This window comes from Onychomys torridus, chromosome 14 (assembly GCF_903995425.1).
Source record: "Onychomys torridus chromosome 14, mOncTor1.1, whole genome shotgun sequence".
NCBI classification, from domain to species: Eukaryota; Metazoa; Chordata; class Mammalia; order Rodentia; family Cricetidae; genus Onychomys; species Onychomys torridus.
Window position 1 is genome coordinate 53,509,140 of NC_050456.1, and position 21,867 is coordinate 53,531,006.

General features: G+C 40.6%; 1 protein-coding gene across 1 annotated transcript; it reads left to right on the forward strand.

The window, feature by feature from the left end:
* The first annotated feature begins 7,809 nt into the window (after positions 1–7,809).
* Positions 7,810–21,746, forward strand: Fcf1 (FCF1 rRNA-processing protein). The gene is made up of 8 exons (XM_036206137.1): positions 7,810–7,866; positions 8,163–8,230; positions 9,735–9,806; positions 11,056–11,204; positions 16,541–16,613; positions 17,757–17,844; positions 20,697–20,791; positions 21,616–21,746. The coding sequence occupies exons 1-8, from the start codon at positions 7,864–7,866 to the stop codon at positions 21,662–21,664; spliced, it is 597 nt and encodes a 198-aa protein (XP_036062030.1). The 5' UTR covers positions 7,810–7,863; the 3' UTR covers positions 21,665–21,746.
* The last annotated feature ends 121 nt before the right edge of the window (positions 21,747–21,867 follow it).

Below are 21,867 nucleotides of genomic sequence, written 5' to 3' on the forward strand. Positions count from 1 at the left end.
AACTTTTTACATGAGTGCTGAGGGTCTGGACTCAGGACCTAAAACTTTACCAACTGAGCATTCTACCCAGTCCATTTGATTTTTTGAGACAAGGTCTCATGTAGCTAAGACTGGCCCCTTTAGCTCCTGATTCCCCTTTGTCTACTACTCAAGGGATGGGATTACAGTAGTGGTTCTCAACCTTCCTAATGCTTCGACCCTTTAATACATTTCTTCATGTTGTGATGACCCCAACCATAAAGTTATTTCTGATATGCGAACCCTGTGAAAGGGTCATTTGACCCTCCACATCAGGTGTCGTGAACCACAGGTTGAGAAGATTATCTGGATTACAGACAACATGCCATCATGGCTGGAAATACTACCTTTTAATCTTAGCCTAACATCCTTCATCACTATGTCACTATTAAGGCAACTTCATTAGACACGGACACCTGTCGGAACAGGGCTACATTTCAAAGAGAGAAATGGAGTGCAATCATTAATATCGAGAAAGAACTGCCCAGGCAGTGCTTTCCCAAGTACAGAATGACACTACATGGTGCTGCTTTAGATGGAATTCCTATAAAAAGAGCTTCTCCCCTTTAAATCCTCCTTTGCCATATGGCAAGGGAGTTAGTGTTTGTGTCAGAAGTCAGGACATGGAAGAATCCATATTTCAGAAACTCGTATGTGGTGTGTGTTGTGTGTGTGTGTGTGGCAAAAATGCTAACAGTGATGGGGAAGTGAATGGAGTTCAGGAAACATTTACCCAAGAACATATGCTGAAAGACAGTAAAACCCCAAACTCCTATTTAACTTTAGAGATAGCTGACAAGGTGCTAAAACTTGATATGTGGGGCTGAAGAGAGGGCTCAGCAGTTACGCCAACTGCTGCTCCTGCAGAGGACCCAAGTTTGGTTCCCAGCACCTGTGCCGGTGGCTCACTGCCTCCTCTAACCTCAGTTCGAGGGGATCTGACGCCCTCTTCTGGCTTCTGTGGGCAATGGCATTCACATGTACATAGAGTTATTGACACACACACACACACACACACACACACACACACACAATTATTTATTATGTATTATTATGTATTTATATGTATGTACAGTGTTCTGCCTACATATATGCTTGCAGGTCAGAAGAGGGCATCAGTTTCTATTACAGATGGCTATGAGCCACCATGTGGTTGCTGGGAGTTGAACTCGGGCCCTCTGGAAGATCAGCCAGTGCTCTTAACCGCTGAGCCATCTTTTCAGCCCTATACATACATACAGACATACATACATACATACATATATATATATATATATATATATATACACACTTTGTATATATAATTAAAATAATAATAAATCCCTTTGTTTAAAGCTTCAAACATTTCCTAAACTGGTTTCTCTCACTCATTTTAACTTCTCCAACTGATGGTTGTTGTACTGACAAGTGGCTGAGTTCCAGGTGACCAGAAATGAATCATTTCAAAATGTAGCACGGAGAGCAACTGCCTATAACTGGAGGCTGGGTGAGTTTTAACCCACTTGCTCCTTCCATCTGTTAGGGATTTTATTTGTTGGGGTTTTATCTTTTCAAGATATGGTCTTACTCTGTAACACAGCTGCTTCTAACTCTCTACCCTCATTTTAGTCTTTCCTGAGATTATAGATATACACCACCACACCAAGTATCAGAATTTATTTCTCTTGGCTTCCTCTTTCAACATCCCATCCACTATGCTTGTTAGGACCATTTTCTGGAGTCATGTCCAGCTCAGAAAGATTAAGAACTACCCAAAATTTTAGAGCTGACAATATGTCTAAATAAACAACAAATTTGTTTTGGGTATTTTTATAAAGGAAAAAAAAAAGAAATTAGTTCAGTTTACTACTTCCTTTAACCGTGATGGTCTTCTGTCTATAAAATGAACTCTTCACTGTTGATCCACGGAATGAGGACAGATTGCCATGTTCCCATCCCATAGCAGCTTTTATGCTCAGGTAACCCTGAACTACTGAAGCTTGGCTATTGCAGGAATATCTCAAAAGTAATTCTCTGAATCTGACAAGCCGTCTCCCTCAATAAGTCTAGAAAGTTGTTATTTCATTAATTGTGCATGAAAGGGCAGGCAGACAGCCAGATACACAGCCCAGCAGGGCAGAACCGCAATTGTTACACACACATTAAAAGCTCAAATTTCTGCCTCTCTGATGATCCATTCATTACTTTCAAGTCCACTCTTTAACATTTACATATTACTATTATCCGTGTGTGTACACAGTGTGTGCCACACATTTGTGTAGAGGTCAGAGGACAATTTTCAGGAGTCGGTTCTCTCTTTCCACTATGGGTTCCAGGGGTCAAATTCAGGTTTTCAGGCCTGCATGACTTTCAGTACTTTCAACCTGCTGAGCCGGAGAGCTAGCCCACCATGTTGTTTTGTTTTGTTTTGTTTTGTGTTTCTTTAGCCTGGTGTGGTGGCACTCACTATAGAGAGGCGGAGGCAGGCAGAGCTCTGTGAGGTAAACACCAGACAGGTCTACATGAGTTCCAGGACATCCAGGATTACATAGTAAAACACTGTCTCAAAACACACAAAAAAGTATGTATATATTTTTATTTCATGTGTGTGAGTGTTTTGCCTGCCTGTATGTATTATGCCCTACCTGTATACCTCGTGCCCTTGGAGACTAGAGTAGGTACTGAATTTTCTGGAACTGCAGTTATGAGCTGCCGTGTGGGCACTGGGAACAGAACCTAGACCCTCTGTAAGAAGAGGTGCTCTTGACCACTGAGCCCTCTCTCCAGACCCCTCCAGCCTTATTTTTAAGGGAAAAAAAAAAATACAACTGAAAAGAGGAACAGTCTTTTTACTGGTTTTTGGGTTAGTTGGTTTTATTTTATTTGAGGGGGCAGGGTTTCATGTAGCCCAGGTTAGCCCTAAGCGCATTATGTAGCTAAGGATGCCCTTAAGTCTCCTAGTCCTCCTGTCTCCATCTTCCAAATTCAGGGATGATAGCCATTTGCCGTCGCTCTCAATATGAAAGAGAAGCTTAATAATTACACATTCAACCCAAAATTCCTGACAGTTTTGAAGATACAGATAGCAAGTTCCAGGCCAACAAGGGCTACATAATGAGATCCTGTTTTGTTTTGTTTTGTTTTGAATTACAGTTTAACTGCAATCTGGAATTCTGGGTTGGATTCTGCAGAGAAAAAGAAGGTGAGTTGAAATTTCTGTGATATTCACAAGTCTGTAGTTTAGGAGATAATATTCTACCAGTGTTAAATTCTTAGATGCAACAGATGTACCATGGTTATGTAAGAAGCTCACATTAGAGAAAGCTGGATGAGAAGCAGATATGAACACTCTGCATTTCTCTTCAACTTTTCTATGAATTTAAAATGATGACTCCATTTTTAACTTAAATATAGTTGGCTAATTTTATGTCCTCACTGTCCCTTACCAGTCTGATGCTGCTTTCCAAATCACTGCCCTATCTTAAGCAGTGTAAGGTTAAAACACCTTGGCTTGGGATTTAGCTCAGTGGTAGAGCACTTGCCTAGCAAGCGCAAGGCCCTGGGTTCGATCCTCAGCTCAAAACAAACAAACAAACAAACAAACAAACAAAACACCTTACTAATTAATATTTTTCTACTCCTTTCTACATACTATTTGCCCATCTGCATTGCCTTCTTTACCAAAATATGAAAAACTGCTTCACACTTGGGAGGTCTCAGTTGCTTTCTCTTCCACACAGCTTTACCATTCACACCAAAGGCTATGCTTGCATTTGAACTTCTCAAAGTGGACGAGGGTTAAAATAACATGGGCTAGAACTCTGGAGAAAACTAAGGGATCTGTATTAACTATTAAGAACTAGTTAATACTATTACCACATTACATAAAATGATGTTGCTTATTATTAAATTACAATTATCTGATCTCTGGCCAGAAAGTACAATGAACACAAAATGCAATTAACATCAGCATTTCAATAATAACAGGCAAACTGCTCTAAAACAAATGCACTAACTGTATACACACATATGAACACAGACACATACATGTACACAATGCAGAACTATATGTAAACCACCTCAAAAGTTTAGAAACATTATTATAAAAAAATGAAGGGTAAATATTCAATAACCTTTCAAAGAAAATGGCACCAAAGAACAATAACTTAAATTTAAACCTAAGATAATCAATGGCTAGAGACATTTAAAAGGGTAAAATGAGGGTTCTGGTTGTAGCTCAGTTGGTAGAGTTGCTTGCCCAGCATGAGGTTTGATCCTCAGCAATGCATGAACTGGGTATGGTGATGCACACCTGTAATCCCAGCACTGAGGAAGTTGAAGTAGGAAGATCAAGAAATTCTAGGTGTCGAGGCATGGTAGAGCACACCTTTAATCACAGCACATTGGAGGCAGGGGCAAGCAGGTCTCTTGAATTCCAGGCCAGCCAGGGCTATGTAGAGAGACCCTGTCTCAAAACAAATTCTAGGTTATCCTCAGCTGTATACCAAGTTCAAGGCCAGCTTGTGATATACCAGACTTTGTCTCAAAAAAAAAAAAAAAAAAAGTACTAGAACTAAGGTCATAAAATCTAAACTGTTATAGGATATATTGATTATAGTAAATAAGTATTACATAATACTCTAACCAGGACCCTTCTAGAAGGATGAACAGATGTAGTAATTTCTCCAAAATATTTGAATTTATATACCTCTAGTTGACCATATCCCACAATATTTAACTATTTAATTTAAAAGTCACTCTTCAAGAGAGCCTGAGTTTTTTAGAGTAACTAGCATATTGTCTGGGACAGAATGGACTCTCAGTAATTGCCTTGTAAATAAACATGTCATTCTCTAGGGCTCTTCCACTGGTCATAACTGCATTTAAAATGTATTTAGAATGAGTGAGTAGAATGAAATCCAAGCCCAATTAAGTATTCAAACTGTGGACTCAATCAATGGCTTCAGAGACTCTTTCGCTTCAGTAATGCAGAAAACACACAACGGCCCTCTGAACCACTGAGGAGGACTAAAATAATCCTGTTCCTCACAAGTGTAGAGTCAAAAGTGATTCCTTTCTGCTCCTACCCAACACAGTCAAAACCACGATACTTTCTATCCCTATCAAAGAGTGCTATATAATAGCTGAGTACTTTAACCACAGGCTTAGGAATCTCATCATGACAGAATTACAATGCAGCAGAAACACTTTGTAACTAGGTCCTCACCCCCACAGTGTTCCTATACTAATTTAGCTCCCTATCAAGTGTTAGCAATCAAGGGATCAGAAAGTTCTCAGAACAGAACCTGCAAACCACTTTAAATGAAATAAGGAAAAAAAAAAAAACCAAAAAACAGTTCATGGATTTCAAACTTAGAGGAAAGGATTTTTCTGTCAGTGCCTGCATTTAAATGCAAATTACAATTTAACCAGCTGCAATTTTCTCTTCAAGTGCTCTCAATCATGCACACACAGGCGCTCGCACACACAGGCACACACACACTTCTAATCAATCTCTAAAGGTCTTTAAAAAACTGACCATATTTATTTAAAAGGCTAAATGCCTAATCACTACATGTTTCAAATTTTTTAAAAAAAATTTAGCTGTTTCTAACTCTACCCATGAGTGATAGCTAGGCAGAAACAAACTGTTCTGAAAACATTAGGAATTTCATGGGGGTAAAGCAGGAGGTACAAACAATCTCTAAAGATGTGTTAATAATAAAATTATTTCAACACCAAAAACTTGCAACCCACAGATATGTGAACTACAAAAAGATCTGAACTTGATATGTTCCTTTAAAAAAAAAAAAAACAGAAGGAAGGACACCAGTTCTATATCCAAATCAACACAAAATGACCCGTTACACAGACCTGAAAATTTAGTAAGTTTTCTGAGTTTTACCAATATGCTCACTTCAAAATAGTAAAAATATATTAACATGCAAATGGAGTATCATTTCAAGTTGGAAAAATACAACATGAAATAACTGAAAATACTTAAGTTGCTTTTTCTTTTTCTGTTGCTCTTGTTTTGTTTTGCTTTTGAGACAGGGTTTCTCTGTGTAGCCCTGGCTGTACTGGAACTCACTCTGTAGATCAGGCTGGCCTTGAACTCCTAGAGATCCTCCGGCCTCTGCCTCCCGAGTGCTGGGATTAAAGGCCTGCACCACCCAGCTAAAAGAGTTACCTTAATTGGTAAACTTTCTAGGGACTTACTGATTCTGAGTATGAAAACACAAACCCTGATGACATCCCTGTAATACAGGAACTATGATGATTATCTCAGCTTTACAGATGAAGAAACAGAGGCACCAACTGATGGCCCAAAGTAATATATTGCAAGTAAGCAACATGAAAGAGGGTTTAAACTGCAGCCAAACTCTGAAGAGCAATAACCAATGCACTGTTTGCAGTGTTAACGTGAACATTTTTTCAAGCCAGTAACATTTTTCAAGTCAGCATCATGCACTAATAAAAACACAAGCTTTAGAACCAAACAGAACTCTGACCTTCAAGACCATAGCTTCACCATCAATAAAACAAAGGTATTTCAGGTACTGTGAACGTCCAAGTGCCAAGTAAATGAAGTTTACATAGTTTAAAAGTCTCACAAGCTGCAAGTCAAAGTGTGTGTACATGCATACACACATCCATTTTCAGGAAAACTGTCACTGGCTTTCCACAGACGTTCGAGGGGTAAAAGAAATCTCTCTAAATGGTTAAGAGTAAATAGAATACATAGCAGGTTCTAAAGCAAAAACCAGAAAACAAAAACAAACACCCCAGAAAGTGATCTTTCTCGTTCTCACAATTCCTCCCTGTCCCGTTAAGGACGGCACACCCGGCTTCATAACAAGCAAGTATCAATGGTTCCCCCACCATACTCGAAGCGTAGTAAGGAGATGCACATACAAGCTTGTGCACCCGTTTTCCTGTAATCATCTACAGAAGGCCGCCGCGACTGGGGTAGTTGGCTCAGTGAATAAGTGCTTGCAGACCAAGCAAGAACTGAGTTTGGATGCCCAGGACCTGGGTAGAAAGCAAGCCAGGCTCAGTGACAAGTGTCTGTCACCCCGGTGCTGGGAGGCAGAAACGGAAGTATCTCTGGGGCTTTCTGGCCAGGCAATCTAGCGACAAAGCAGGGAGGAAGGGGTGTTTCAGGTTCCGTAAGACAGTCTTAAAAAAAAAAAAAAAAAAAAAAGCGGAAAGCAAGATAAAGGCAACTAGCTTCTTCTGACTTCTGCTCTGAATACAGAATACACCTGCACGCTCGTGCTTGCTTACACACACACACACACACACACACACGAGATGGGGAGTGTGGGGTCCTCAAGCGCTGTTACATCCCTCTCTTTCCGAAGAATCGTCCACCCAGTCTCATGAAGTACTATGCCGGCGAAGGAAAACCAAGCAATAACCAGAGGCTCCAGGCTGAACTGCAGAGCCCTGGTGAGCCGGAGGACAAAGTGTATCTGCAAACTTCGGGGCAGCCCAGGATTCCGACCCCGCTGTCCTCGTCCCCTCTCTCCTTCTGGAACTCTGGGTGCCTGCGGGTCGGCTAGGCTCTGCCTCTGGCTGGGGTGTGAAGGGAAACGTTACCCGAACTGGGGCTGCAGCGTGGCCAAGTCTTAGCTTTGCAGTCCGGGGAGGCAGGGGCCGCATCCAGCACCAGACCTGCCCTCCACCCGCCCCCCAGAAGTCCCCAGTCTCGATCTCAACCGGCGCAAAGAGCCGGTTCGGAGGTTTTCCGTTTCCCAAAGTGGCTTCCGCCTCCGGGTTGGGCTTTGCCGGAAGCAGCGTATTGATGACGTAAAACTGTCGCGCTGTGAGTGATTCGGGAAGAAACAGGAGTGCGGCGTGAACATGGTGAGGAGAGTGGGAGAAGGGACTTTGTCAGAGCTCTTTGCGGGCGTATGAAGGGGACTCAGCGCTTGGCCAAATATAGCCTTGGAGCTTCGTGTGTGTGTGTGTGTGTGTGTGTGTGTGTGTGTGTGTGTGTGTGTGTGTTCTGGTCTTAGCTCGAAGGAACCTAAGTTTTAGGAAGTAGGGAGAGGGGCTGGGTGGTGTTTGCGGAAAAGGGAATCGGCAAGAAAAATAGAAGGGAACTCTGAAGGATGCACTCTGTTTCCAACTCTTTTTAACTCGAAAATTTCCATTTCAAGGGGAAGCAGAAGAAAACAAGGAAATATGCGACTATGAAGCGAATGCTTAGTCTCAGAGATGAGAGACTGTGAGTGGACAGAATCAACTGGGTTTTTAAAACTGACCAGAGATACAGGAATCACGATGCGCTAAGTAGTAAAATTTGTTATTTTTGTTTTGCTTATTATGTCTTAGATCTGTATTGCATGAATTATAGTCACTCATTCTGGAGGGTGGAGAGGATGTGTCATTGTTGAAAAGCCAGTAAGGTCACACCATGCTTGTCTTCAGTTTCCAATTCCTGACACCCAAGTTTGAAAGAAAGGATGGGAAAACTCCAAGATAGTTCCATTTTATAAATTATAAGGATTCAAAATGTTAGAAGAAGAAACTAGAGTGATATTTCCCATTATAAAGAAGAACCAACCAGTTTGCCTGCATCAGTAAAGACTGTGGTGAACTGTTTAAAAACTGGCCTTTGTTGTGTTGAGGAGTCTCAGAACAAGAGAATGGTCATTAAAGCCTTCAGAATTATTCTCAGCTTCTGATGTGGATTTTTATTGTATATCTTTAAGGAATGATGCCCCACTGATAATTTCTTTTGTGGTTAAGGGTTCGATTTCATATGTGTGTAATGTCCTAGACCTTTATAAAGAATGTGGGGCAACTTTTCCCCTATATTGGTGATCTGAGTCTTTTTTGTTTTGGTTTGGTTTTATGTTGCTTATTGAGACAGGGTGTCACTATGTAGCCTTGGCTGGCCTGCAACTGGCTACATAGACCAAACCTCAAACTCATAGAAGCCTGTCTGCCTCTGCCTTCATGGTGCTGGGAAGGCTACCATGTCCAGCTTGGGATATTCAGAAGTACTCAGAAGATTAATATCAACTTCTTCACAGGCTCTTTGTTTTGTTTTGGTTTTGGTTTTTGAGACAGGGTTTCTCAGTGTAGCTTTGCGCCTTTCCTAGAACTCACTTGGTAGCCCAGGCTGGCCTCGAACTCACAGAGATCCACCTGGCTCTGCCTCCTGAGTGCTGGGATTAAAGGTGTGCACCACCACTGCCCAGCTCTTCACAGGCTCTTAAAAGTGGATTTTTATTAGCATATGTTAATTACACATAATAAATTTCATAATGATGTTTTCAAACAGGTATAGAATGTCTTTTGATCGTAGTAAACCCCCATTACTCTCTTGGAATTAGATTTTAATCATTGATGAGAGAAATATTGACTAAGAAAAAAGTTAACAGTATGACTAGAATTTAATCATTAACAATTTTTTGAGTTTATTGGTCTGATTAATTTTTATATTTTCAGGCTACTTCCTACTGTAGTAACTTACTGTTGAAGTATGTGTTAATATTAACATCACAAAGTCACAAAACTGGATTGCTTTGTACCTTGAAAAAAATAAAAGGAAGAAAAGATATTAGAATGGAACTTGAGGTGATAGGGATTGAACCTAGAGCTTCATATATACTGGTCTAGTGCTCTACAACTGAGTGACATCTCCAACAAGTCGAAATTTTCAGCTTCCAATTGAAATTTTAACTATATCATTTTTCCTCTTCTCTGAATTTACTTTTTTGCAGTAAAGAAAAGGATAGATTAAAGCCTAAAAAGAAAGAAAAGAAAGATCCCAGTGCATTGAAGGAAAGAGAAGTGTGAGTATTAAAAAGGTTTAATAGTTTCCATTAAAACTAAGAGATCCTAAACCATTGGCCCTGTTAAGAACCCAAGCTTTCCATGACTTACATACTATTAAGTTTGTTATTTACTAATAAGTTCGGCACATGCACAGATGAAAGTGGTGTTAATGAGCATATACTGATGTTGATGCTTTGAAGGTTTTCAATCCCATGGAGCAGTAAATTTTCCCCTAAGGCACTGGGAATGAAATATTTTCTTTTCAGATTTCTTTGTTTGTTTGGTTGGGTTTTTTTGTTTGTTTGTTTGTTTTTCTGAGACAGAATTTCTCTATGTAGCTTTGGAGCCTGTCCTGGAACTCGCTCTGTAGACCAGACTGGCCTCAAACTCAAGTGCTGAGATTAAAGGCATGTGCCACCACCACCCGGCTTCAAGTAAAAAAATCTTTCAAAATAAATAATTGCCACACCAAAATTTCATAAAAGAGAGACTATAGTACCCAATATTGGTAAGTTTAGTATATTGTGGATGAAGGTCATTCCTTTAAAATAAGTGTATTTAACTTCACCACATTTTTCTTATTTTGCTCTGGGTTCACAGAGGCTGTACTGTCACAGGTAGATACTGGTTCACATACTAATGTTCGAACATCATGGATTTTTAGATGAGTAACGGACTCTGCTGTAATATATAATCCTAATGATAGATTATCGTGGATATTTCATACAACCATTTTAGGATTTTCAGAATGGCAAACTTGCTGTGGCATTGATTCTAATCCTGATAATTACATTCTGCCTCTTTGTGCCCTGTGACTATCCTCCTCCTGATCAAGGAAGAACTAGGTTTGGGGTAGTTGTGTTTTTAAAGTTGTGTCACAGCTTTATAGTGGACCGGAGATTAACTTTCTTTTTCAAGATTTCTTCTTTTTTTTAAGTATGTGCATGTGTGTGGGCATGTGCACATGAGTTTGGGAGTCTGTGAAAGCTAGAGGCAGAGGATCTCCTGAAGCTGGAATCACGGGCAGTTATGAACACCCAATGTCGATGCTAGGAACCAAAGCCAGGTCCTCTGCAAGAGCAGTAGAACCTCCTTTTAACTGCTGAGCCGCTTTGGCCCCTTTCCTGACTTCTGTGTGCAGTGAAGGAGGGGAAGGACAGTTGCCTGTGATGAACTCCCCAGCAGATGCTTCATTTCTGGTTTCATTAACATCAAACTTACTGATACAGACTTTAGGTTGTGATCTTATTTTCTTTCTCCTTCCAGCCCTCAGCATCCTTCCTGCTTATTCTTCCAGTATAATACACAGCTGGGTCCACCTTACCACATCCTTGTTGATACCAACTTCATCAACTTTTCCATTAAAGCCAAACTGGACTTAGTGCAGTCAATGATGGACTGTCTGTACGCCAAGTGTGAGTATCATACTTTTATGTTCCTGTGCCATATGTACAGAATGATCGTCTCTATCCAAATACATGAAAAAAAGGAAGTGAGGGTCTCATTAAATGAATTACTGGCCTTTTTATTTTCAATAAACCCAGCAATGGCAGTTTTCAGTAAATTGAGATCTAATGCATATTTGACTAGTAATAATCAAATTATCACAATTCAGAAAACAGTGCTTTGACTGTTATTAGAGATATCAATTTTGAATCTAGATTTTAAAATTCTGAACAAATGAAAATCTATTTTTGGTACATACGTTTATATTAAGCAGGATACATTGGCCATTCCACTCCACTAGAAAGCGAAATAAAACATTTTTCCATTCATAGTCACAGAACCAGAAGTCAGATAATGGGCAGTTCTCACATTTATCAGCTAGAATTCATTTGTACTCCAAAAGGTCTGAGGTGGTTTATGCCTCGGTGTACAGTTTACCCGTCACAGAGCCCCCTTGTTTATCTGGGTAGCCCTTCCTACTTGTAACCCTGAGCAGGGAAAGGAAAACTTAAAGCATGTCCAGGAGCACAGCTCCCTCATACTTAGGTCTGTTACTTTTTGGGTCAGGGAGGGAGCTCAGTGGTTCAGTGGAGCACTTCCTAGCATTTGGGAAGCTCCGAGTCCACAGCACTGCAAAATAACATTTAAAAGAAAGCCTGGTGGTGGCGCCCACCTTTTATCCCAGCACTCGGGAGGCAGAGGCAGGAGGATTTCTGTGAGTTCGAGGCCAGCCTGGGCTACAGAGTGAGTTCCAGGACAGCCAGAGCTGTTACACAGAGAAACCCTGTCTTAAAAAACAAAAAATAAATGAACAACAACAAAAAACCAAGATCTGTTGTATTTTGTGATTGATAGGTTTCTATTCATAGGGCTTCTTTGCTCTGTTAAAGGGACATACTGGTACTTTGCCATATAGAATAAATTGCTGGAATCAAAGGGAAATTTTGACCTCCTTTTCAAAAAATACTGCAGGCATACATTACTGTGATTTGTCTTATTAAGCATCACAAATGTCCTACTTTTTTTTTTTTTCTTTTTTCTTTTTTGGTTTTTCAAGACAGTTCTGTGTAGTTTTGGTGCCTGTCCTGGATCTCACTCTGTAGACTGGGCTTGCCTTGAACTCACAGAGATCTTCCTGGCTCTGTCTCCCAAGTGCTGGGATTAAAGGCGTGCACCACCACACCCGGCACTACATTCCTTTTTACAAACAGGAAGCTGCCAGTGCTGCTGTAAGCAAGTCTGTTGTTTTGGTGGTGGTAGTGGTAGTTTTAGATTTATTTATTTTGTTATTATGTGTGTGTGAATGTTTTGCCTACATGTGTGTGCCTCGTGTCTTAGTTGGGTCCCCCTACAACTAGAGTTACAGATGTTTGTGAGCCACCATGTGGGTGCTGGGAATTGAACCTGGGTCCTCTGCAGGAGCAACAAGTGACCTTACCTACTGAGCCAACTCTTCAGCTCTACCTTTTTCAACATCTTGTGTTAATTTCATGTCTTGATTGTATTTTTGTAATTCTCACAATAGTATTTGGAGGAATTTTGGAGGGGGTGTGTGTGTGATTTTTTGAAATAAGGTCTCCAGGGGGCTGGAGAGATAGCTCAGTGGTTAAGAGAATGTACTGCTCTTCCTAAGGATCTGAGTTCCCACCACCTACATCAGGCGTCTTACAACTGCCTATTCCCCAGCTCCAGGGCTATCTCACCTCAGACATCTGTGGGCACTTGCATTCATTCATGTGACATGTGCATATAGACACACACATACACATTATTAAAATAATAAAAATAATTAAAAAAAAAAAAAAAAGGTCTCCATATGGTTGTCCTGGAATTCACTATGTAGACCAGGCTGATCTCGGAACTACTCACAAAAACACCTGCCTCGGCCTCCCAAGCACTGGGATTAAAGGTATGCGCCACCATTCCAGACTCAAGTTTTTTCATTTTGTCCTTTATGTTGATCAGTATTTGTTTTTTTGTGGGGAGGGGGTGGTTTGAGACAAGGTTTCTTTGTGTAGCCCTGGCTGTCCTAGAACTCACTCTGTAGACCAGGCTGGCCTCAAACTCAAGAGATCTGCCTGCCTCTGCCTCCCAAGTGTTGGGATTAAAGAGGTGCACCACCATGCCCAGCAATCGGTGGTTTTGATGTTTACTGTTATGATTGTTTTGGGTCACTACAAACTATGTCAATGTAAGACAACAAACATAATTTGATATATAACTTTCTTTATATGTATAGATGTTTTGTGTGCATGTATTTCTGTATACTAGGCATGTGCCTGATACCCTCAGAGGCCAGAAGATGGCATTGCATCCCCTGGAACTGGAGTTATACAAAGTTATGAGCCTCTGTGTGGGTGCTGGGAATCAAACCAGGGGCATCTGAAAGAGCAGCCAACCAGTGCTCTTAACCTCTGAGCTAACTCTCCAGGTCCTATGTATAACTTCTTACTATTCCAATATTCCAGTAACCAGCTGTCTACCCATATTTCTCCCTTTCCTTAGGCCTCCCTATTCCCTGAGACATAAGAAAACTGCCATCAGGCAAGTTAGCCTATAGTGGCCTCCAGATGTCCAAGTATCAGACACTTTTCTCTGGAAGTCAGGAGACATAAAGTAAGCTGAAGACCTATAAATGATTATGGTTAGGAATATGTGATAAGCTGAGAAGAATGCCAGGAGTGATGTTCTACTCCTATACTCCCAGTATTCAGGAAACAGGAAAAGCAGGTTCAAGGTCAAAGAAAATTTTTTTTTAATTTGGAAGAAAATTGAAAGTATCACACCAGTGAACATATGAATGATTAATAAAGCAAAATATCATTATTGCTGCTAGGGATAAGTTTTAGTGATCTGGACAGAAAATAAAATCAAAGCTGCTAAATATTCCCTTAAACCGGACTCTAATAGAGAGTAAGCTCCTAACTCCAGTTCTGTGAATGTGAAGAGAGGTGAGAAAACTACAGAAAAATAAAAATAAATTGACCCAGGTGGGATGGTGGTGGCGCACACCTTTAATCCCAGCACTCGGGAGACAGAGGCAGGAAGATCTCTGTGAGTTCAAGGCCAGCCTGGTCTACAGAGTGAGATCCAGGACAGTGAGGGCGACACAAAGAAAACCTGTCTTGAAAAAACAAAACAAAAAGACTGAAGCTTGAAGAGTTTAGTTACAGGCTAAAGGAAAGACTGTCTCTGTGTGGAGCAGACGAAGCAGCCAGGGCCAACATGGAACTGTAGTGAGTTACCCAGGAGCTCACGCTAAGAAAACTGATGAGTAAGGACAGTACACAGCAGGGCTCTCAGTGTCCACAGAACATCCCTACACTGGGAGAAGATACTGAGACGCTCACACCTAGAGCAGAGTCAATGACTGGCTTCAGAGGGTGTCCTGACTCCTAGTGGTTAATGTGACTGGTGACTTTAACTAAAGCTAGTCCTTATTTACATTTTATAAAATCCAGACCAGGAATATAGCTCAGTAGTCAGGTGTTGGCCTAGCACGTGTGATGCCCTAAGACCAATACCCAGTACCACACACACCAAAAAAAAAAACAAAAGCAAAGAAACCTCAGGCCAGAAGGGGTAGCTGGAGTGGGACCCGGAAGTATAGCTAATGGAACATCTGCATGGTGTGTGTGATCCAGCTCTGCCCCACCACAGACAAAAAAAATCCTAGGACTCCTTAGAACTATACTAAATCCTGTCTCCGTGTGCTTTAGAAATAAATAAATAGGCAATAGGTGTGATGGCACACATTTTCAATATGGTTGGTAGACTTTAAATCTAATATGAGATGGGCTGTTCAGCAAAAATGGTTTTGCTGGGGGTGACAGGTTGTGCTGGAGAGTTGGCTCAGCATTTAAGAGCACTTGCAAGGGGACCTAGGTTCAATTCTCAACACCCACATGATAACTTACCACCATCTGTAACTCCAATTCCTGAGGGTCTGATGCCCTCATCTGACCTCCAAAGGCACTACACATGCACATGATTGCTCATATATACAGGCAAAATATTCATACACATTAAATATACTTTTTTTTAAAAGATATTTAAAAAATAAGTCTATTGGGGCCAGCAAGATGGCTCATCAGGTAAAGGCACTTTCCACCAAGCCTCCTGAGTTTGAGCCCAGGAGCCCACATTTTGGAAGGAGAGAATAGATTCCTACAAGTTGTCTTTTGACCTTCACATATGCACTGCAGCACATGATCCCAACTCTCCCCCCAATAAATAAATGCATGTAATTTAAAATCTAAATATATAGTAATGCTTTTGAAAGACAAAGGGAAAAAAACTAAAAGTAAATTTAAATGAGAAGAGAATGGAGATACTAGGTCGATGAAATTAGATGGTTATGGAACCAGAAAGCAGTATGTATTTGAAGAAGACTTAATTTCACAGCCGTGTAACAGTGAAAGCATAAGGGCCTGCACTGGAGTGGGGAAGTATGCTCCAAGAAGAAATTCACTATCTTCAGTTATTACACTCCGCAATGGGAGAGCTCCTCATTTTCCTACCCCTAAGTGACATTACTCTAGTTGTGTCTCCATAGATTTGCCTATTGTGGACAGTTCATAAAAATAGAACCTCTTATTTGGTTTTCTTTGATTTGGCATGATGTTTTCAAGGGCCACTCAGAGCACAGCATGTGTGCTGTGTGTAGAGATCACATTTCAGTTGCCTGTTCTGGTATATTCAATAATATACCTTGAGCACTTTGCCTTGTTTGTATATGTAGATGGGCCTCATCCTTTTAAGCTATATAGTATTCTTTTGTTTAAACATATATTTTTGTTTGTCTTTTGCGGGGGAGTTTGTTTGGGGAGACAAGATCTCACATAGTCCATGCTGGCCTAGAATTCATTGTGTAGCGAAGAATGACGTTGAACTACTAATCCTTCTGCCCTACCTCCCAATGCTTAGATTACAGTTATATATCACTCCCACCTTCCACCCCAACCCCGTGGGTTGAAGATTGAACCCAGGACTTTCTGAATGTTAGGCAAGCACTATATTGCTGAGCTATGTCCCCAGCCCACTTTTTTTGTTTTGAGATAGGGCCTCACCAAATTGCCCAAGATGTCCTTGAGCTCCTTCTGCTTCATACAGGCCTTGGACTTTTCATCCTCCTGCATCAGCATCAGGAGTAGCCAGGATTACAAGCATTTGCCACCATACCCAACTCTCTTTTAGTGCTTTCTGGTCATTTCAGTGGACAGAGTGAATTAAATATAATTCAGAGGGTATCTTTACAAGTTCTGTTACTAGTTTTCTTATGCTGGGTTTTCTTTGTTCCTTGCAGGTATCCCTTGCATAACTGATTGTGTGATGGCTGAAATTGAGAAATTGGGACAGAAGTATCGAGTGGCACTAAGGTAGAAGGATGTAGTCTAGGTTTGCCGTACCTTGGCATACTGAAGATATTTTAGAACACCTCATCTCTTTGTTAATCAAAGATTTCCTGGCCAGTTCCTACTACCCATGTTAGGCATTCACAACTGCCTATAACTCCTTCTCCACATCACAGTGCTTGTTCTCATACAAGAATGCAAACCTAGAAAGTTCCAGGAAAACTCATCTCTATCTTTTTTCCTGGATCTTACACCTGTATACCCATACATACAGTTCACTAACCTGCATAATACAGCAGGTTAGCAAAGGTCCTCCCATAGTCATACATTCAGTTCGCTCTTTTTTGTAATCAGACAGGCATAGAAAAATGTATTTAGCTTTTATATTATTGATAGGCTGTGCCATAGTGACCATCCTTGTGCCTGTCTTACAGTATATTTGTGTAAGACAACTTCCTAAGATGGATTTGATTTTCAATCCTGACACTTCTTAACTGTAGGTCTGAGCAAATTAATATCTGGAACTCTTCCCCTTTTTGTAAAATGGAAATACAAACACCCAAGAGTTTGGTGCTGAGTAAATGAGCCCAAACGCTATCAGCTCCTGATTGTAATGAGTTGTGTGAGCTTATGTTAGTGCTCTGACAAAGTTTGCCTGGAGCTAGCCACTAGTTAACCGTAGAGGCCAGACAGGTGGCACACACCTTTAATCCCGGCACCTGGGATCTCATGCCTTTGATCCCTGCACTTGAGTGGCTCACATCTTGAATACCAGCACCTGGGGTCTCATGCCTTTGATCCCTGCACTTGAGTGGCTCACACCTTTAATCCCAGCACTTGGGAGGTGGAAACAGGAATATGAGGTGGATGGAGATAGGATTTGGCCCCCATTCAGTCTAAGGATTTGTAAAGACAGGCCCCACATTCGGTCTGAGACTTTGTAGAGGTAAGAAGTCTCTAGTGACTGCTGCTCTGCTTCTCTGATTTTCAGGCAAACTTTATTTGTCAGAACAGAAACAAAATATCATACAACAAAATTCCCTTCCTCATAAAATGAAAAAAGAGGTTTCAGAGGCTAGAGGGCACCTCATAAACCCCACATAGATCATGTAACCTTTGCTTTACTGGTTGGAACATTTTCTTTAATCCACCTTTATAATCCTGCAGGATCGCCAAGGATCCACGGTTTGACAGACTTCCATGCACACACAAAGGAACCTATGCTGATGACTGCTTGGTCCAGAGAGTCACTCAGGTATCAGCATCACTTTTTAAATGTTTCCTTTGTGCTTCAAACAAACAAACAAACAAACCTGGGTAGTGGTGGTGCACCTGGGAGACAGAGGCAGGTGGATCTCTGTGACTCTGAGGCCAGCCTGATCTACAGAGCAAGTTTCAGGATAGCCAAAGTTACACAGAGAAACTTCTTGAAAAACCACAATAAAAAGGAAGAAAAAAGTGGCAAGCTGGAGCTGAAGAGGTGGTGTTTTAGTAGTCAAGAGCACTTGCTGCTCTTGCTGAGGACCCAGGTTCAGATACCAACATTCACATCAGGTGGCTCAGAACCTTCTGTAATTCCAGTTCTGATGACCTCTTCTGGCCTCTGCAGACACCTGCACACATGTGGTGCATGCACATACACTATACACACACAAATAAATCAGGTTTTTTTTTTTTTTTGTGTGTGTGTGTGTGTGTGTGTGTGTGTGTGTGAGGAAAAAAGACACTAGCTAGGTGAGGTAACACTTGTCTTTAATCCCAGCATTTAGAGGCAAAGACAGGTGGACCTCTGTAAGTTTAAGTCCAACCTGGTCTACATAGCCAATTCCAACTATACAGTTAGAACCTCCTCCCCCTCCCAAAAAAAGGGGGGTGGTCACAGATTATTACCTTCTGAACATTCAAGCTCAGTAAGGTATTTAGGGTAGGTTTTTCTTAATACACATATATAATATCAGATATTACATATTTATATAAGGATATAATATTGCATATTGTTTTATATATTATATCTTCATATATATAAAGCATATATATTTAGCAGTTCATAAGCAGCATAGATACCATTTACTTGAAAAAGTAGATTAAAAAAAAATCATGCTCTAACCATAAAGGGAGAAGTATATGCTTGAGAAGGAAGTCTGGTTTTCGAATCTCAGCACCTTGCCCATTGGAGGCAGAGGCAAACTGATCTCCGTTCAAGGTTCAAGTCCAGCCTGATCTACATAGTGAGTTCTAGGCCACCCAGGACTACACAGTGAGATCCTGTCTTAAAACAAAAACAATTCCAGCATCTGCATTAGCTTAGTATATGATTTGTGACAACGATAGGGGTCTTTATTCCACAAATCCCCTATGATATATTTTAAGAGAATTCAAGTAGCTATAATAATAGATCACATTCTACCACTGTGTAAATCTTAAATAAGGTTCCATTTCCACCCCATGCAGGAATGATGTTCCTCCCCACCAAGAGCTGTAAATGTATAAATTTAAAAGATGTTATAAGACAGTTCCGTTAACAATATAAGTTAGGATAAAAAGTGAATCAGGTACATTTTGGACTTACCAAAATAGGATAGATAATGAAATTATTTTCTCTAAATTTGTCAAATACAAATGGACTAGACATTGTTTAGGTATTTATTGTTTGTATATATGGTAGATATAGTTATTGTACTTTTGTATATAGTTTTTCTTATATTAGTTATAACTTTTTCTTTTTTTTCTTTTTATTAAAATAGAAAAGGGGAAATATAGTGATATTTTATTTGTATTAAAATGTGATTTTATTTGTATGTTAATAAAGTTGCCCTGAGGTCAGAGCAAGCCAGAGCAGAAGCTGGGCGGTAGCGGTGCATGCCTTTAATCCCAGCACTTGGGAGGCAGAGCTAGGCAGATCTCTGTGTGTTCAAGGACACAGACAGCATGCCAGACACATGCCTTTAATCTCAATAGCAACCATAGAAGACCTGGAGTTCTGTACAAACAGGCAGTGACGAGGTCATGTGGCTGGGTTTACAAACAATGAGAAAACAGAACAGAAAGTCTTTAAATAGACAGGACATACAGAGGTAGCTCTCTTGCGGAGAGGAAGAACAGCAGAAGCAGTGAAGGGTAAGGTTTTTCCACTCTTGCTCTGACCTCGTGGTTTTTAACTCTGCAATTGGTTCTGTGTTTCTTATTTAACAAGCCGGTTACATCTACAATACCTAACTCAGAAATGTTTTCTTAGTTAAGTCTGAGAATCTGCCAGGTTGCTATCTCTCACATACTCTGGATTAATTCCTTTTTGAATTCCTCAATTCTGAACTGCTCGTCAAACCACACAGAACATCTGCTATTGATTGTTCACATAAGATCCTTTCTCGGGTTGGAATTGTAGCTCAGTGACAGAGTGCTGTCTCATACCCTGCATCAGACCCTGGATTTGATCCCCAACCACAGTGCTGAGAAAAAAAGAAAAGAAAGCAAGGGAAGGAAAGGAAAAGGAAAAGGAAGGGGGAAGGGAGAAAAGGAAGGAAGGGGGAAGGGAGAAAAGGAAGGAAGGGAGGGAGGGAGGAAAGAGCCTGGCCCTTGCAAAGGATGGCCGTTGTCATTTAATGACCACTCTGCCCTTTAGCAACTTGATCCATAGATGGAACCACATCACAACTGCCAGCATAGTGATAAAAAGTTTTATAAAACTCAATGGAGATTTGTATATGAAGTAAACCATAACAAAATAGCTTCCAGCTGATAGTTAATGTTAAGCTAAATTGGGGTTTTGAATCTTAGAGGCAGAGGAAGATCTGTGCCCTCCAGTATACGTCATTTATATAGAGTCAGTCGGGGTTTTCCCAAACCTAAGGAACTGTCCACCTTAACTTCGGCAGTCCCTCCCATGTGTGAGACAGAAAGCAGTTTGCCGCTGAAACACTTCTTTCTTCCCCTCAAGATTCATAAGACCACATTGAGGCCAGGTAGCTTATATATTTTATTGTATAAATATCTCGTAGGTCTTAGCATCCTTGCTTCTGCTGGTTACTGTGAAGGGACTATTCAGTGGTTGTGTGTGCATATATACTCTGTGAGTCCTGTGTAAACGTTAGTGGGCTTCTCTTTCAGCATAAATGTTACATTGTGGCCACAGTTGACCGGGACCTCAAACGAAGAATCCGGAAGATCCCTGGAGTTCCTATCATGTACATTTCTAACCATAGGTGAGAAGTTGCTGTTGGAAAGTGGTTAGAGGCACGTAGTTGGTAATCAATAAAAGTGAGAGCAGGTTATAAAGTTATAGGGGATTTCAAAGAAATTGCACTAGTCTGTTTACATTTCAAGTTGAAGAAATGACACCAGATAGCATGAATAAGGGCAGAAGATAAAGATAGGATTTAGGAATGAAACGAACATCAAATTGGTACAATCAGATTATTAGAAGGTCATTATTGCTTTATACAAAGCATTCTTTTAAGTCAAGCTCATCCTTTTTAGGTAGAAATATCCCTTTCTGTGAGACTTTTGCAGGGAGCTTGATCTTCAGCATGGATAAAACTGGGCATGGTAGCATACCTGTATTCCCAACACTGGGGAAATAGTGACCAGAAATTCAAGATCATTCTTGCTATTCAGTGCATTTGAGGCCATCTCAGAGAGAGAGAACATTTGATTAACACCTGATCTGGGAAACTAAATGTTTACTTTAATAAACAAAAGAGTTCTTTATCCTTCTTGGATGTTCCTGTGCCTGCACTATAAAGATGTCTATGCCCAGCTTTTCCATCTGGGGAGAGCACCGTGTATTGATAAAATATGGGCTGACTTAAGCTCACCTGAACCCTACTTTCTCCTTGCCAATGCTGTGGCTTTGAAGAACAAGGTAATATAGTCAGCATTTTATATAAGTCATTCATTGTGGGGCCCCTCTAAAGCAGTTACCACTGATAAGGTTTGACTGTAAAGAATGGGGGTGACTCAGACAGGTTCAGATGGGCTCTGTACCATACCTCCTTTCTCAACAGTGTTTACTTTCCTTCCTGATCAGGTACAACATTGAACGGATGCCAGATGATTATGGAGCTCCTCGGTTCTAATTCTTACTCGACAAGATTTGCTTGCCTTTCTTTGACCAGCTTTCTCTTGTCAGTTAACTAAACACACTTTTTGATGTTTTTTTTTAAATGATATTTTGTCTCAATCTAAAAAATACCTACATCTTTTTAAAAAATTGTACTTTTTTTTTAATGTGTATATGTATGCATGTGAGTATGTACAAGTTAGTGCAAGTACCTGGTGG